General features: G+C 40.1%; 1 protein-coding gene across 1 annotated transcript; it reads left to right on the top strand.

Moving 5' to 3' along the window:
• The first annotated feature begins 867 nt into the window (after positions 1-867).
• Positions 868-13,554, top strand: LOC149818905 (OBERON-like protein). Its single transcript, XM_089984461.1, has 2 exons — positions 868-2,340; positions 12,608-13,554. The coding sequence occupies exons 1-2, from the start codon at positions 1,125-1,127 to the stop codon at positions 13,213-13,215; spliced, it is 1,824 nt and encodes a 607-aa protein (XP_089840587.1). The 5' UTR covers positions 868-1,124; the 3' UTR covers positions 13,216-13,554.
• The last annotated feature ends 5,599 nt before the right edge of the window (positions 13,555-19,153 follow it).

Genomic DNA, 19,153 nt, shown 5'->3' with positions numbered 1-19,153 from the left:
CTGATTTGCATTGAGCTAGCGTACTAGCCCAAATGGACCCTTCCTTATTTGGATATGTCCCATAACTGTATCTTTCAATATGTATGCTTCCATCTGCAGTAAGTCTTAATGACATTAAGCATAGATATTCAGGTGTCTTGATTTGCTTCGAGTAGAGGTTCTACATAAGATTAGACTGGTTTGAACCCATTCAGTTTTGCACCCGAACCTGTTGACCCATATGGGTTTATAAATTTTAGCCATACCCATGTCCACACATGATCCCAAACTCAAATTGGTTGGTGCTCTCAGGTCTAATTTTCAAACCTGATTAATTAGTGGGTCAATTTATGATCCAACTTATTTGGACTTGATCCAGTTCGCACTCAAATCCGTTATCACATATGTGTCTATGATTTTTAGTTATACAAGATTCTACCTAAAACCGTACCATATCGTTGGTCATTGGATCATCCTTGATCCAATGGCTGTTCTTGTTCCATTTATAAAGATGCCCAGCCTGGATGACTTACCTCCCAACGAGGCTAGGGGGTGCTTTACCTCGGGTTCAGTTTGCATACCCGACTTATCCCGGATCCAGTGAATCTAACTGAGTCACTGTCTCTAACTCAGGGACGTATTAAATTCGGGTCGGTTCGGTCCGTCACTAAGTCTAAAGATCCGACCAGTTCTGTAATTTTGTGGCCAGATCCACCAAGGAGTCCAACACTTTCTGACTATGGGCGCTAACTAACGTACGCGAACCGCGTTTCGGAGGGAGACGTGCCACGTTGGTCGTTGGGTTGCAGTGAGAGGCCCGAAGTGATGGTGGGTCCCCGAGGGCGACCGGTTTAACCGGTCACCAAGGCCGACGGTCGTCGCCTCCGAGGAGATTGAATTGAAGCAGAGCCAGAGGAGACTCTGATTAGAACGATTCCAGGAAAAAAAATACAAAGAAAAAAGAAAAGAAAAGTAAAACTTCGCCACCATAGTCCATCCATGGCGTCGCTGGAGTGAAAACTCATCCTTCTGAGACAAACCCTAACCCTAATTGCGGGTTTCTCTCTCTATCTCTCTCTCTGGGCCTAAGTTTTAGTTTTTTGGGGGGTTAGGGTTTCTGTTGTTGCAGGTAGGGAGGGATTTGGATGAGAAGTGAGGTGGGGCTTCTTCAGGGCATGGGGACGTCGTCTGGCGCAAGCTTCCAGCATCAGATGCCGCCCCTCCGGCGGCCCAGCGGCCTGCAGACCTCTCTCTCGCTCGCCTCCTCCGACGCCTGCTCCACTGATACGCCGGCTCCGGCCTCCAACTCCGATCCCGGCCATGATTCTCCGACGGAGAGCGCAAGCTCGCGGGAGACGTGGTCTGCGCACAACAGCCGGGGCGAGCCTATCGCTGCCGGCGGCGGCGGCGGCATGGACCTCTCCTCTGGTGGGAAGCGGGCGTCCGGGAAGAAGGAGAAGGAAGGTGGTGAGGAGGAGAGTGACTACCGCGCTGCTGACCAGGCGGTCGTCCAGCGGGTGGAGAACTCCGACCGGATTTCGCTCCGGGAGGTTGCCCGGGAGCGCGTGGAGGCGGTGGCGGAGCGGATGCAGGACATGCCGGAGGCCCTACTCGAGGGGCTTAAGGGCGAGCTCCGGTCGATCCTCGAGGGCACGGGCGGGCCGCAGCACCGGGAGGAGTTTCTCCTCCTGCAGAAGCTCGTCCAGGGGCGGCCAGACCTCACAGCAAAGTCGCTTGTTCGTGCTCACCGGGCACAATTGGAGATCCTAGTCGCGATCAACACGGGGATCCAGGCGTTCCTCCACCCCAACATCTGCCTTTCGCAGTCGTTCCTGATTGAGATATTCACCTACAAGCGGTGCCGCAACATTGCCTGCCAGAACACGCTCCCAGGCGACGACTGCGCCTGCGAGATCTGCACAACAAGGAACGGCTTCTGCAATGTCTGTATGTGTGTGATCTGTAGCAAGTTCGATTTCGAAGTGAACACTTGCAGGTGGATTGGGTGCGATTCATGCTCTCATTGGACGCATACCGATTGCGCCATCCGCGTGGGTCAGATAACCATGGGGCCATGCCGGAAGGGTGGGGCTGGGTCCTCGGAGATGTTGTTCAGGTGCCAAGCTTGTAACAGGACTTCGGAGTTGTTGGGGTGGGTGAAGGATGTCTTCCAGCATTGTGCACCGCAGTGGGATCGGGCTGCACTGATGAGGGAGCTTGATGCTGTGAGCCGGATCTTCAGGGGGAGCGAAGACCCAAAGGGACGGAAGCTGTTCTGGAAGTGTGAGGATCTTCTGGAAAAGTTGAAGAATGGGGTTGCAGAGTCTGTTGTATACAAAGTGTTGTTGCTCTTCTTTGAAGGTAATGCTTATCTCGATATCAGTTTTTCCTTAAATGTTTTCTCTAGCTTTTATCTGAAATATTTTTGGATTACTACATTGCTTGGACAGTGCTGCTAATTACATCAAAACCAATTCTGCAAATGTGAAATAGGAAGAAAGGAATTAGTGAGAAGATTAAAAAAAATGTGGAGTATGTGTTCTTTACTTCATGTTGATTTGTTGAAATGCAGCTGCTTAGTGTCCCTGCGATACCCATGTCATCGTCAACTGATGCAGCAGTGTCTCTTGAAAAATTTCTGCCCATGTGTTTATTGTTACCCGTGATGATGGATCTTTTGTAGTTTCTCTGTTTGTTGAAAGATCTTTATTGTTTTCTGTGTTTTCCTTTATCACAAACTTTTTTTAACATGATTGTAGTTTGATGTGTGATTTATAATTTCCCATTTAAAAGACAGGCTTTTGAGCTTGGTTTGTGGGTTTAAGATTTAAATGAGATGGACATTTTGATTGAGTTTGGGAAAAGAAAAAAAGAATGAAATTTGGTTGCTAATTACTTGGCCAATTATGCTGCTATCGTCATGACATTTTAAATGTCAGTGTCTAGCTGAAGGATGCCTGGAACTCTGGATCAATGTGTGTACTAGGCAAAAACCATCACAGCGTTACAAATGAGGGGAATGTCCATGGAAAAAGTGGTCAAATGGATTGAATAGGAAAAATTTGTTATTTGAAATATGTAAACTGGGAAAAAGCTATTTCAACCATGGGTTACCTTAATTAAAGATGAGCCCATAGTGATGCAAAAAGGGAGGTCAAGGGCATTTCCTAATCTCCTGTTTAAGCAGGAAATTGTTTAAACTCTTTAGATGCAATTATTGAAGGTTCAGAAAAGAAGAAATCCCTCTTATTTATTCTTCCCCAAATATTTCTTTTTATGATTTCTACCTGAGTCATTTTTTTTCTAGAATTTTTAAGCCTTCCATTAAAATTATTTAGCAGGATTTTAGGTCTAAAAAAAATTGAATATCTATGTCACATAGACACAACAACCGGGCAGCCGTACCCGTGTTGACACGGCCCGACATGGGTACTGGTACTGGACACAGCATGGATACGTGCTGGTCCGGATAGGGTCGAGTCCAATCTCAACTCAACCCAATTTTTTTTTGTTTGCCCTTGGTGAAAGACAGGAAGAAGAAGAGAAAGGAGGAAAAAGAGGAAGAGGAGGAAGAAGAAAAAGAAAAATGGGGAGAAGGAAGAAAAAAAAAGAAACATGAGGAAAAGGAAGAAGAAGATGAAAGAGAAAGAGGAAGAGGCGGAGAAGGAAGAAGGGGACAAAAAAGAAAGAGGAAGAGGAGAAGAAGGTAGAAGATGACGAAAGAGGAGGAGAAGGAAGAAGAGAGAGAGAGAGAGATTTTTATTAAAATGAAAATTTCATTCCCCTCCCCCTTATTTTTAAAAATTACAGTCACCTCCTCCCTTACAAACTTTTTCCTTCCTTTGCCCCTTTTTTTCAAAAAATTACAGTCACGCATACTTTTTTTAATTTTTTTAAAATGGACCTTATTATAGATCCAGACCCAAACTCTCTTTCTTTAATTTTTGATCCAGTCATATTTTTACACACACACACACACACACACACACATATATATATATATATATATATATATATATATATATATATATATATAAAATCGTGTTCCTGTACCCTCATTTTTTGAAATTGTCGTGTCGTACCCTCTGAACCCGTACCCATGTGACATAGCTGAGTACAAGCTGTCAAGTGCCAGTTTTCTAGTTTCATTTCTTCCCCTGTTTAAGAGGTAATATTGAGTTGGGTAGGTTTGAGCAATGTTGTTAGGCGCAAAAAGCGAGGCCCTTTGTGCCTTGAGGCGCATGGATATGGCGCAACAGCTATGAGGCATGCGCCTCACCTGATACAGGTCAAATGGGGGTCAAAGTCCCCATTTGACCCAGATTTTTGGAGCGAGAGGCGAGTGACCCCATTAGGTCTCTCAACTCTCACTCCTCTCGACTTTTTCTCTCTCTCTACATCTCGCCTCTCCCTCTCCCTCTCCCTCTCTCTTTGCATCTCGCCTCTCCCTCTTCGCATCTCGCAGTCTCTCTCGCTCTCCCTCTCCTTCCTCTCGTCTCTCGCTAAGAAGAAAAAGAAGAAGCCCTCCCTCTCTCTCTCTGCATCTTGACTGCGTCACTCTCGCCTCTCACTCTCACTCTCTCTGCATCTTGCCTCTCCCTCTTTGCATCTCTCTCTCTTTGGCCATCACTCTTGTCTCTCGTCTCTCTCTCTCTCTCTCTATGCCAAAAGGAAGAAGAAGAAGAAGACTGATTCTCTCTCTCTCTCTCTCTGCCGAAGAAGAAGAAGACTGACTCTCTCTCTACCGACAGGTACAATTAGCTGATTTTTTTTTATATTAGCCATGCTTTTTTTTTTGGCTTCTACCAACACAAGTAGTTTAGCCATAACTATTTGATGTTCAACAATTTTTTTGATGTTCAACATTTTTTCTAGCAGAATTTGATGTTCAACAATTTTTTTTGCTGTTGTGCTTTGAGTGCTGTCCACAAGTGTCATATCTGAATTCCTTGATTCTATAGGCCTATGAAATATTGGGCATCTGAATTTCCTGTTATCAGTTTTATTTTGTGATATCAGTGACTAACTATGATTTATACTTTATATTGTCTTTGAAAAGGAAAAAAGTAGTGGTGTTATATTCTCTTCAAGCTTTATCTGGCATGGTTTAGGTTGTGGGTTCTGTTTAGTACTGAGACCAGGAATTTTAATCTCATATTTGTTGGTATTTATTTGAGATTTTCTATTTCTTATTGGTTGTTGCTTCATCAATAAAGCATTTTTTTTTATTTTTTTGTATTTTTAGATATTTTTTAAAGGATTTTAAGTTTTCTTAAAAAAAATTGGGGCTTACACTTTACGCCTTGCTTCAGTTTTTTGGTGGAGCGCTATGCTACACCTCAACACATTTCACAACATTGGTTGTGGGCATTTTTAGAGTTGTGAACAAAGTTAATCCACCTTTGGAAAGTCAAGGGACTTGCCTTTCAGGAAGTTTATTTGAAGGATTCATAAGAAAGGAATTCTCATTTATGTACTTGATATAGAATGATTAATGTGAAAGTTTATGAAAAGCACACATTTGCAGGTGTTCTATCAAAATGCAAGCTTCTTGTGGTATTCTTTTTCTTTTTGGAAACAAATGTGTAGTAATACTTAAATTCCTCATGCTATGACATGGTGATTTGTCAAATTGTTGTCTGTCTATGGTGTCTCTCTGCATGCGCACATGTGTGGTTTTTTTGTTTTTTTCTCGTGTGGTGGGTGGGTGGCATAAATAACTCGCAAATGTTGGTTTAAGTGATTTGATTATGAAATGCTTGCATCTAACAAACACGAGTCATTGGAGTCTTCTTTGGACCAAAAAACAAGTCAAAAGAAGGGAGAGACACACGCATGCGCGTGCATGCACACACACACACACAGAGATCTTGATTTTTTTGGAAAACAGTGTTTTGGCTTTAGTACAACAAACATTGTTTGTTGGGCATAGTGACTATGTACAAGTATAATGTTAGTTAAAATCTGGTTATTCTTTTTGTCATGTTACATCTAAGACATGTTGAAGGCTTGAAGCGCTTGTGTGTATGTGTGCCTATGTCACATGGATACTTCACTTAGTTTGCATATCCCCTATGAACACAACATGACATTGGGACACACTAGTACACTTCATGGACATGGTCGAACCAGTGTGGGACACAATCAACATTGTGTCATTAGCTTTATCTACTTCGTTTTATGAGCTTGTTTACTTGTGGATGTAGTGGTTTTGATATAAGAGTGGTTTTTTTTTGTCATTAAATTTTGATGCCTTGTGGTGGACCATTGATTCTTTAAGTTCTTAAAAACATGCTTACACAACAGAATTGGATAATCCATGATATGATTCATATGTATAGGGCCTGATCCACAAAACATTATGCAAATGTGAAAAATTAAGTTGTTTGTACTAGATTATGCTTTAGCTGATTGTACCAATATTGTCCCATAAAAAGTGCCATCCTATCTAGTAAAAAGCCACGATTGCAGTTATTATTTGGTCAATCATGACCCTCTAGATGCCACATATCATAGTTTGTTTGCCAAAGAAACATGCTTTGAGTCTCTTTCTTTTGAATGTAAAACTATTTTGTTTTTCATCGTGACAGTTTGGTGCATTATAAGACATTGTTTTTAGGAGTCTTTTGAAAGCCTTCTAAACATCAATGGATCTTAATTTGATACATGTCTGTAACTAAAACAATAGAGATCATGTCTCATGGTCAGATTCTCAAAACATCCAATAGAGGCATTAAAATGTCAGTGGGGCTACTAGATGGTATGGTACTATAGAAGAACCAAAGCCTACAACCAATGGTATTTGTCATAGATTTTATCCACTTAATGGGACTTCCTGAATGTATTTTTCTTTTCTACCATGAAACATGTTTTGGATAGAGTTGTTTCAGCACAAAAACTCAATTTTTTTATTGTAAAGTCTTAGATGCATTGTGGGATGTTAACTTTTAGTGTTATTAAAAAACATGTGAAATATCACCTATTTGTTGTGTAAAAATATGATAATTTAGTAAATATAAAAAATATGGTCAGGGAAGTGTTATAATGCACACCCATTTGTGCGCTGTAGTATCATGCAAAAAAGATTCTGGGACAGATATGCTCCTCAAAATGTTTTTTTTGTAATTATATATATATATATATATATATATATATATATATATACATATAAGAGAGAGAGAGAGAGTAGTTCCAATCAGTTAACATCAATCTGAATATTTTGTTGAACAATTAGGCCCGCTTTACTATATGGTACGGAATGTTGGGCTGCCAAGAGACATCATATTCAAAAAATGAGTGTAGCTGAGATGCGTATGCTTAGATGGATGTGTGAAAATACGATAAAAGATAATATTCGAAACGAGGAGATACGTAAGAAGGTAGGCGTTGCATCCATTGAAAATAAGATGAGAGAGAATCGTTTACGGTGGTTTGGACATATTTGGTGAAGGCCTAATGATGCTCCAGTTAGAAGGATGGAGAAATGGGAAAATATATTAGATAAAAGAGGTCGGGGTAGGCTTAAGAAGACTTGGATGGAGATGATAGGAAAGGATATGAATGCTTTGAACCTCACCGAGGACATGACATTGGATAAAAATGATTGGAGGAGAAGGATTCATGTGGAAGACCCAGAATGATTTTCTTTTTTGGTTCATATCGTCGACCCCAATTGTTTTGGGATGAAGGCGTAGTTGTTGTTGTTGTTGAAAGCCACTAGATGAAATCTACTATAAATTTCTCATTTTAAGATATTTTAATGGGTTTTTTGTGTTGTAGTCATGTGGATCTACATTGTGAATTGTCACCTGGGTACGGGTACGGGTACGGGTACGGGTACAGCACGACAATTTCAAAAAATGAGGGTATGGGGACACAACTATATATATTGTATGGATCCAATGCAAGATCCACATATATGTAGGTCCAATCTAATACAATTTTTACTAAAAGGAGGATAAATTTTAATAAGAGAGGGAGTTGTGAGATGTCATTTTACATAAAGGAGGGGGTGTAAATAAAAAATTAATAAAGGGGGGTGTTCAAATTTTTTAAAAGGAATAAAACTCCTCCCACCGCCTCTCTCTCTCTCTCTCTCTAGGGGGGGTATGAAGAAGAAGATGAAAGGTCACAATATAAAAGGAGTTGTCTCCACGCTGTCTGAGCAACCAATGCGCAACATTATTAACGGTTCGACCACAAGTGTTGAGGACATGGGGCAGGGTGCCCACCAGTTGCTAAGTCGAGTCCTTATCCAAAGCTACCTTGGGTGCCGTACCCGTGTCGACATGTATCGACACGGGTACTGGCACCTGGATTTGCTGTGTTCTATACAACAACAACTACGCCTTCATCCCAAAACAATTGGGGTCAGCGATATGAACCAAAAAAGAAATTCATTTTGGGTCTTCCACATGAATCCTTTTCCTCCAATCATTTCTATCCAACGCCATGTCCTCGGTGAGGTTCAAAGCATTCATATCCTTTCCTATCATCTCCATCCAAGTCTTCCTAGGCCTACCCCGACCTCTTTTAACTAATATATTTTCCCATTTCTCCAACCTTCTAACTGGAGCATCATTAGGCCTTCGCCGAATATGTCCAAACCACCGTAAACGATTCTCTCGCATCTTATTTTCAATGGGTGCAACACCTACCTTCTTACGTATCTCTTCGTTCCGAATCTTATCTTTTATTGTATTTCCACACATCCATCTAAGCATCCGCATCTCAGCTACACTCATTTTTTGAATATGATGTCTCTTGGCAGCCCAACATTCCGTACCATATAGTAAAGCGGGTCTAATAGTCGTCCTATAAAACTTTCCCTTCAACCGCAATGGCATTCTACGATCGCACAGCACTCCAGTAGCACTTTTCCATTTCATCCACCCAACCTTTATCCTATGATTTACATCTCCATCAATTTCTCCATACTTTTGAATGATGGATCCCAAATATTTGAAATAATCATTCACCGGTATATCTTGCTCACCAAGCTTCACTACACTCCCATCACTACTTCGTTGCTTACTAAACCGACATTCCATATATTCAGTCTTACTCTTACTCAACTTAAAACCTCTAGCTTCCAATGTCTGTCTCCATAATTCTAACTTAGCATTAACTCCAGCTCTAGACTCATCAATCAAAACAATATCATCAGCAAACAACATACACCACGGTACATTTTCTTGAATTGATCTCGTAAGCTCATCCATCACTATCGCAAATAGGAAAGGGCTTAAAGCAGATCCTTGATGTAACCCAACCGTTATCGGAAAATTGGTTGTCACCCCTCCACAAGTGCGGACATTGGTTACTACTCCTTCATACATATCTTTAATTATACTAATGTACTTGAGAGAAACACCTTTCTTCATCATTGTCCACCAGAGAACGTCCCTAGGTACTCTATCGTATGCCTTCTCTAAATCAATAAAAACCATATGCAAATCTTTGTTCCTCTCTCTATATCTTTCAATAAGTTGTCTAAGAAGATGTATAGCTTCCATAGTTGATCTTCCAGGCATAAAACCAAATTGATTCTCCGATATCATGACAACCTTCCTCAACCTAGACTCAATCACCCATATTTTTTGGAATTGCTGTGTCGTACCCTCCGTACCCGCACCCATACCCAGGTGACATCGACCCAGAGTGAGCACCTCACACTCTTGGGAAGCCTTCTTCTTCCTCATCGGTGGGAGTGATTTTCAATATCACCTTATCCCAACCTTAATTGGAGCACCTTGATTCGAGTGTTTTGGGGTTGAAACTGAAAGTATATTTGAAACAGTTCTGGTTCCGACCTTGGGGTTCAGGGTAGTCCAGAGGAGACAAATGCAGCAGGGTTATGTGCTCATCGGTGCAGGGATTGCAGATGAAGCAAACACGGCCACAATTGTCGGCCAAGAACAACAAGCCATTGCGAACGTTGTAGGTGAAGATGCTGAACTTGGCGGAAGGGAAGGGTCTCTCTCTCTCTCTCTCTCTCTCTCTCTCCTCCTGCCGAGGGTGGGAAGGAGGAGGTGAGGTTTGACAGGAAAAAAAATGAAGAAAAACCAGAGTGTGTGTTGGGTCTTATTTGGATCCAACCCGACCCGACCCATAGTTGTGTCGACACAGGTACGTGGCCTGATTAGCCGTGTCCCGGTAACATAGATTGTGAAGGTGTGGGAATGAAAAGAAAGGAAAAAACCGAGATAATTGAAAATGAAAAGTAGAAGGCTGCAAGAGAAGGGGGAGTGTTTGGACATGGGCGTTGTGCTTATTAGACCTCCTATTCTGCGCACTACCTGTTAACCTATGTCACATGGATATGGATGCGTGTGTGGCATACAATATCAATATGCTTAGTAAGATATGATAATTTTCAAAAATTAGGACACAGGCATGACCATACACCTTAATTGTCAAAAGCACCGCATAAGTACCGCCTAGGCAGGCTAGGCACAAGACCACCACCTAGGCTTATAGGTCTAGGCGGTAGGGCCCTGTTTTTCGACCTATGCTGCCTAGGCCGTAGGAACATGGTTGTCATTTTTTTGTCTCTTTCCTTTCTTTTTTTCTTTTTCTTCTTCCTTCCGCCCCAAAACTTTATTTTTTTGTTCTCTCCTTTTCTTCTTCTTCTTTTGCTTTTTTTTTCTTCTTCCTTTCACCTTTCCACCACCTCTTTTTCTACTTCCTTTCACCTTTCCACTACCTCTTTTTCTTTCTCTTCTTCTTCTTCTTCTTCCTTTTTTCCTTTTTCCCCTTTTCCTTTTTTTTCCCTTATTTTTTCTTTTTTCCTCTTCTTCCTCCTCTCGACCCTCCACTCTTCTTTTTTTTCTTCCTTTTTGTTCTTTTTTCCTTCTTTTTTATTTTGATTGTTTACATGTATGCATGTGTTTTTGATACACATATAAAATCACTTTTTCAGTTATATATATATATATATATATATATATATATATATATATATATATATATATATATATATATGAGAACGGGGTTCATCCTGTCCTCTTTTTCTTTACGTCACCATCAAGATGCTCCAAATATCAAAGTTTTATGTGTTTTATGCTCAATTTGAGCCATTAGATTTGCTTATCGATGCTTATTTATTGAGAAACAAGCTTTGTTTCAAATTGATTCGATGTAAAAACGTGAACATTTTATCATGAAATTTTAGTACGATATCAACCGATGATTTTTTTACCTCTTTAAAATACATATCTGAGCATAAAGCTGCTTAATCAATTACATGTTCTCCATTCGGCAAGAATCATAAACACATCTAATAGTTTAGATCGATCATAAAACATCTAAAAACTATGATTTTTGGAGGGTCCTAACAATGACCTAACGAAACAGGGACATGATAATCCTCCCTCTCTCTCTCTCTATATATATATATATATATATATAGATAGATAGATAGATATATGTGTGTGTATGTATATAGAGTAATTGGATGGTGTGCCCCAAGTTTTGGTGCAATTTCATGAATTTTGCGACATGTTACACTGAATTACACACTTCATCCATAGTTATAATCATATGTTTGTTACTAAATTTAATTATTTATTGTAATATTTTTGCTTTTCGTGATGTTTTATTTTTTGTCCTGCTTAGGCCGACAAGTCTTGCCTAAGCCCCAATTAGTCCTTTTAGGGGTCTTCCGCCTAGGTTCCGACTAGCGCTTCACACACACATAGATGTGTGTATGTAAAACAACAATTTGAAATCACAACTAGGAACATCAAATAATGAAACTAAGTTAAAATTGAAACATAATGTAATTGATGACAAATTTTAAAAGAAAAATAACTCGAGTGAATATGAAATAAGTAAATAAGATCATACAAGAAAATAGATCAAGTTAATGACACAACGTTGACTGTGAAACTGGTTTGACTATGTTGATGAAGTGTCGTATTATGTCCGAGTGTTGTGTCTGTCGATACGGGATATGCGTGCCAAGTGAAGTGTCTGTGTGACGTAGCTGTTAACCTTAGTAGCTAAGGATATTGCACAACTTCTAACAAGCATGTGATGTGTATAATCATAAAAAAGGTTATACAAATATGACCAAAAAACTAAAACAGCTTTCTTATAAGCTTAACATTCTGAGGATGACAACCTATACCATGTACATATTGCAGTCCTGGTACAAGAGAGGAGTTTTGCATCTTACAGACATCACCACAGCATGTTTGTTACTAAGTAGAGCATGCAAAATGCATCTGTGGGGCTTTAATTACACAATAACACATTTAGGATATCAAATATTAGTCCACACATACATTGAAGAAGAGAAAAGACAAATTACAGCCAGAGGATGTTGTTAGCAGGTCTGCAGCATCCTTCAAATCAAGCAATTTGAATCTCTTATTTTCTCACCATGACATTTGCTGGACTATGTTTTTTGTCCTTTGTTTTTTTTTTCTTTTAATTTGTATTGATGTTATAGGGATCATATCTCTCCAATTGAATTTGAGATATTAGTTTGAGGATGATATTTTTTTGAGCAAAAATAATTGTTTATTTCTTCAGCATCATTGAAGATTTTTTAGACATACACCAAGATCTGAACAGTCACCATCTGTTGTCACTTGGAATGAAATATCACATTTTATTTCTGCAGAGCTAGAGATGGAAGGGGTGAAGAATCCTGAAGCTGAAGAGGCTGGACGGTTAATATCGCCACAGGTCGCTTGCAACCGAATAGCAGAAGTAGTGCAGGAGGCAGTGAAGAAAATGGAGATGGTGGCAGAAGAGAAGGAGCGGGCATACAAAAAAGCTCGAATGGCATTGGAAGCATGTGACAGGGAACTGGACGACAAAAGGAGGGAAGTTGCTGAGTTGCAGATGGAGAGGCAGAGGAAGAAGCAGCAAATAGAGGAACTTGAGACCATAATCAGGCTGAATCAGGCAGAGGCTGACATGTTTCAGATTAAAGCAACTGAGGCTAGGCGTGAAGCCGAGAGGCTGCAACAGATTGTGTTGGCCAAATCCGAGAAGGCAGAGGAAGAGTATGCTAGCAGTTATCTGCAGCAGCGACTTAACGAGGCAGAAGCAGAAAAGCGTTGCCTATTTGAAAAGATCAGACTTCAGGAATCCTCAAGACTGTCAGGTGGTGGTGATTCTTCTCAGATGCTGATGCTCGGTAAGATACAGGATCTGCTTAAGACAGTATACAACCTGCCGGCAAGCAAGGGAGAAGGGCAGAGTGCAGTGTCAGCAGACCATTGAACTTTTGGTTCTTGAAGAGTCTAGGTGAGTTAGATGTAGCAGTATTTTAAGCAGTGGGTACTTTGTTCTTGTCTCAGTTTGCATGAATCCTTGAGCAATTCTTCTTGGTAATTGGAGCTGAGATTGCTTCGTATCTTTGGGTTCAGAAAAATTGTCAGGCTTTAGTATTTGGCTTCTGTGGAATCCACTTACAGTTAATAAGCTCTTGTATATTTGCTAGTTTTTACATCAGTTGTCATGTTACGTGATATAGTTCTATGTTATTTTAAAGTAAGTAGCTGACATTTTCAAGAATTAATCCTGGAATTGTATGAAAAAGTTTATTAATGGTGAGGTGCTTTTGAAATAATTAGATTTAAGGACCGTGAAATATCCTCACTATTTCTGGAGTGAACTATTTGGGTTAGTTCTATTATAAACTTGAAGTGTGTTGTAATTGTTCTACGTGTCTATCATATTAATTCAATTGGACTTCCTAGATTTTGTGTTGCAGAGCGAACTTCATCTTCTGTTTAGGCAATTGAAGTTTGGAGTTCAAAATTTAGGAGCGGACTTCCTGGATTATGCAACACACATGTGCGGGATGATGTCAGTATCACTCAGTAAAAGCTAGTAACTGGGAAACCCAGAATCTGAAACCCACTTCGGTAGGCCCAATTTTCATTAATCCACAAACTAGTAGTGGAAAATAAAAATCTTTTAATTTGGATATACCCACTCATCCAGATAAACAAGATAGCGGGAAATCGCATTGTGGAGCGCGATGCATTTTCTCCGCGTATCCTCTTTATCAGTACAAGTGGGTGTATCCAAACAGGGCGTAACTGTATGTGAAATTTGAGATCGTTTTCTTGGTTCAAACTCTCGACAGCACGAGCCCAGGATTAGGAAACGAGATGAGCAGCTCGTGGATCATTTCATCTTGGCTGAGCTTCTCCAACGCTTGTTAACCCTCGTAAAATGAGCTTGGGTCACTGAGCCATGAGTTGCTCATTGAAGCATTGCGGGATGAGTGCTTAGCTAGGAGACTTGGCCCATGTAGGCTTGTAATCACACGCACAAGAGAAAATATTAGCTACTCTCTCTCTCTTGGCCTCACCTGCACGCATGTTATACCTTAGAGGTGGTAGGGCTTTCTGAGAAAGACCTGATTATAACAGGTAATAATTTATAAACATAAATAAACAAAGAACATAAATCGTAAAACTTGATTATAACTTCACCGAACCCACCTATGTCAACCCTCCACAGCAACTAGAGGTGGCAATCGGGTCGGGCCCTCCACAGCAACTAGAGGTGGCAATCGGGTCGGTGGGTCGGGTTAACGGGTTGGCGGGTCAGAATACCTCAACACAAACACGACCCATTTATTAAACGGGTCAGATGTGGCAAACATGAACACAACCCATTTATTAAACGGGTAACCCTACACGACACGGTTAACCCGTTTAATAATTGGGTCGGATCGACACAACACGATTACACGACACGGCGACCCGTTTATTAAACGGGTCGACCCGAGTAACCTGTCTAACCCGAATAACACAATTTGAAACACAAAAAAAAATACATATTATACTTTTTTCCTGCAAATCTCAATATGGAATTGTACTACCAACATTAACATAAAACTTCAACATAAAGTCATAAACATAAAGACAACATCAACATAATTGTCTTACAAGTTACAACCATGCTACAAACATATCCACCAAGTTGTCTTACAATCATCAAGATAAACATAAATAATTAAACGGGTTGACCCGCCCGCCTAACCCGTTTATTAAACAGGTCAAACAGGTTAGCGGGTTGGCATACCCCTAACACGAACACGACCCGTTTAATAAACGGGTTAGGCGGGTCGACCTGTTTACGACACGAACCCGCTTAAGCCAAACCCTAACCCAGCTAAGAAGCGGGTTGGCGGGTCGGGTTGGTGGGTCGGGTCAGATTTTGCCACCCTTAATAGCAACACAGTTTTGACCAGATTTATGGTTAGGCTGAACCAGTTGAACCTCCCAGAGGTCCACTTTTGTGCACACTCTATGGTGCTTAACATGGAATAGTAGTTTTATACTGGATGACCATACTCTGTGTAGGCTGCCATGGAAAGCCTTATGGCAGTACAACCGCAACACCACATTTAAGAATTCTTTGAATTTTTGGTGGTAAGATAGAAAAAAAAACAATGGAAAATGACTGTATTGTATCACAAATTTGACATATTTTCCCAAATGTCCCACAAATTTCAAAATTTACCCGTTGTCCAATTTTGCATGTTCCTGACTTTTTAGGACCTGATTAGACTAGAGTTTGGACTCCGAAAACTGGGTCCAAGTCTGATACCACCTGGGTCGGAACCAAACCTAACTCGTTGACACCCTTACCTTTAAGGCACCACCCCTCTATATAAGGACACACAAACTTAGGAAAATAGGAAAAATAGAGGAAAAACTTTGGTAGTTTTGAGTCAAATCCAACAATCGTCCGTATGAATCAAAACTATAGAACAGAACTCAAGAGGTTGTTTGCGAAGATCTAGTGCATAAATAAAAGTACCTTTTGGGTTTGAACCTCCACATTAGTATTACTTAGTCTTAGTATAACGCTAGCTTTGAATTGAGAATCCTAATTGACTTTTGTTAGAAAAGTCCTTATCTTATCTAATCATTTATTAGGATAAGGACCATCCAACCATTGGTTATGATAAAGGACTTATCCTATTCAGACGATTTCCCAATTGGAGATCACATCTGGATAGGATAACATCAAATGGAGAATAGGTAAGATTGATCTCCTTCCTTATTCTTTGAGATAATATCCTAACCGTCTCACATGGTTTTTTAATTCTATATCTTTTTTGTATTTTATAAAATGTATAATGTATCAAGCAAGTGAATAATATCAAAAAACATCTTTTTCTCCTTCCCTAGTCTATGCGCATTCTTTCATGGTATCAGAGCCGGAGCTAAAGCCAGATCTATTTTTTGTGTGTTTCAGAAGGAGTGCATCGTGCACAACAATCATATCAAATCAGTTTTTTCCTGCCGCATCGAGATTCAATCTACGAGAACTTGAGGCTCATCATTCATGGCTTCTAGCGATCAATTGCAGAAGGATGAAGATGCAACAGATTTTAATCCCTTCAATATACATCATTTCGATAATCTAGGAGTGTTTCTTGTATTATAAGTTCTTACAGGAGAAAATTATGCAATGTGGAAGCAGGTGATGTCTATGATACTTAGTACCAAGAATAAGATGGGCTTCGTTAATGACACCATCACGAAACCCGCGAACCCACCAAAAATGGTAGCCGCTTGGGAGAGGTGTAACAATATGGTCCTCTCTTAGATTCTCAATGCCATTCATAAAGATTTATAAAAATGTGTTATATATGCTCAAAGCGCTACCCAAGTATGGAAGGACCTGAAGGATCGGTTCTCTCAATCAGACGCTCCAAGGATCTATCAGATCCAACATCAAATAATCAACATGAAGCAAATACAATCATCAGTGACAGAATACTTCACAAAACTAAAGGGCCTATGGGACAAACTTGCTTCACACACCCTCCTTCCTGAATGCGCTTGCGGTGCCATGAAGATCATGCACGATCGTCAACAATTGGATCACTTTATCCAGTTTTTAATGGGATTGAATGACAATTATGACACAATTAGTAGTCAAGTCATTCTCATGCAACCGCCCCCAACTGTATCAAAGGATTATTCTCTAATAATGTAGGAAGAGCGATAGCATGCTATGCTTATCGTTCCTAATGCCGTTATTAAAACCTCTCTTGCCGTAATAGTCAAGACACAAGGAAAATCATGCCAAGGCCGGTCTCGACCGCACTGTGATCACTGCAGAAAAGTCGGTCACATCAAGGCTAATTTGATATTCAAATACAACATCTTCAAAGTGATAATGAAACTGATTTTTTTTCTAACATGCAGTCTTTCCTTCGTAATCAAGGGGTAGTACATCAACATAGTGGCATCTATACACCCTAACAAAATGGAGTGGTAGAACGCAAGCATCATGATGTCTTGAATATGATACATTGCCTATAGTTCAAAGGTAATCTTCCCATAATATTTTGGGGAGAATGCATTCTCACGTCTGCATATTTACTTAATCGAGTTCCTACTACAACCCTACTTGGTAAAACTCCTTATGAGGTTCTTTTTAGCAAAAATCCTAGTTACAAGCATTTACATGTATTCAAGTGTTTATGCTATGCTCACAACATTCATCATTCCCATAAGTTTGACACTTGTGCGAAACGATGCATGTTCATTGGATATCCTTATGGCCAAAATGCATATCGAGTATATGATCTTGACAATCAAACCATTTTCACAAGTAGGGATGTGATTTTTTATAAAAATATTTTTTCTTTTCGAAAAATACTTAATACACCAGAATATGATGGGGTGTAGTTTGACCTATACCAATTTCTGATGTATCTCAAGAACCCAATAGAGACCAAAATTTGTTAACTAACACCATGACCCCTCACCACAGTCCAACTTTAAATTCAAACAACATCGTGCTATCTGACCTTGCCCCTGCGCAAGACTCACCTCATGACCCAATCCAAGAGCTACATACCGATTCAGATCTGAACCCAAGGCCTTTGGCTAGGCCAAAATCTCAACTTGGGTATCTCATAGATTATAGATGCTACACCGTCGTACAAGCCCTTTTGTCCGGGATGGACACATCCAAAGAAACTCGGTATTCTCTCACTCATTTCTTGTCTTATGATAAATTTTTGGATTCTCACAAAACCTTCTTAGCAGCTATCACCCAAACCATTGAACCTAGATCTTTTCTTTAAGCGGTTCAAGATTTCAAGTGGAAAGATGCGATGTCAATTGAAATTAAGGCATTAGAAACTAATAACACTTGGACGTTTGTTCCCTTGCCTGTTGATAAAAAACCCATCTGCTGTAAATGGGTTTATAAAGTCAAATATCGTTCAGATGGATCCATCAAGAGATATAAAGCCGTCTTAGTCGCCAAAAGTTACACTCAGATTAAAGGGCTCGATTACAATGAGACTTTTGCACCAGTTGCTAAACTTGTCACTATATGATGCTTCCTAGCTCCTTCCACCATCTTTAAATGAGATATCTACCAATTTAATGTCAATAATGCATTCTTGCATGGTGATTTAGAGGAGGAAGTATATATGAGTCTTCCTCCAGGATTTTTGAGTCAGAAAAAGCCAAAAGTTTGTCACTTGAAGAAGTCTATTTATAGACTCAAGCAATCTTCACGCAATTGGTTTGCGAAGTTTTCACCATCCCTTAAAAATCTTGGTTTCACATAATCAAAGGCGGACTACTCATTGTTTTTCATAAACACCCAAGTTGGCCGCATGCTCATCCTTATTTATGTCGATGATATCATTATCGTCGGGGATGATATTGTGTATATTAAGAGCCTCAAAGCAACCTTAAACATTTTAGTCTGCATTAAGGATCTTGGAAAGGTAAAATATTTTATGGGACTTGAGATGGAACAATTCAAATTGGGTATTTTCATCTCTCAACAAAAATATCGTTTGGATATCCTCACTGATAGTGGTTATCTTGGAGAGAAACCGCTAGCTGCACCAATGGATCCATATACTAAACTCGACAATGAGCATGCCGATGTTCTACATGATGCCACCACATATCAACAACTTATTGGGCAACTTATTTATCTCACCATCACCAGACCCGACATCGTTTATTCAGTGCATATTCTCAACCAATTCATGAATCAACCCAAAGTCCCCCATATGCAAGCAACCCTCTCCGTGTTAAAATGATTTACATTTGACACTTGAAATATTCATGAATTAAACCAACATCAAGCCAACTTCATCAGATGAATCAACTTTTATAGACAAAGAGCTGATACTCTAATCATCCACAACTTT

The sequence above is a fragment of the Nuphar pumila genome, chromosome 13 (assembly GCF_984573655.1).
Source record: "Nuphar pumila chromosome 13, dmNupPumi1.hap1.1, whole genome shotgun sequence".
Classification (NCBI taxonomy): Eukaryota; Viridiplantae; Streptophyta; class Magnoliopsida; order Nymphaeales; family Nymphaeaceae; genus Nuphar; species Nuphar pumila.
The sequence above is the reverse complement of the archived record's forward strand: the minus strand, read 5'-3'. Positions and strand labels throughout refer to the sequence as shown.

What these genes read in the sequence shown, in the direction of transcription:
- LOC149818905 (XM_089984461.1), top strand. Translation starts at nt 1,125, where the DNA reads ATGAGAAGTGAGGTGGGGCTTCTTCAGGGCATGGGGACGTCGTCTGGC. An exon ending in GTTGTTGCTCTTCTTTGAAG is followed by an intron (nt 2,341 to 12,607) that starts GTAATGCTTATC and finishes TTATTTCTGCAG; the next exon opens with AGCTAGAGATGGAAGGGGTG.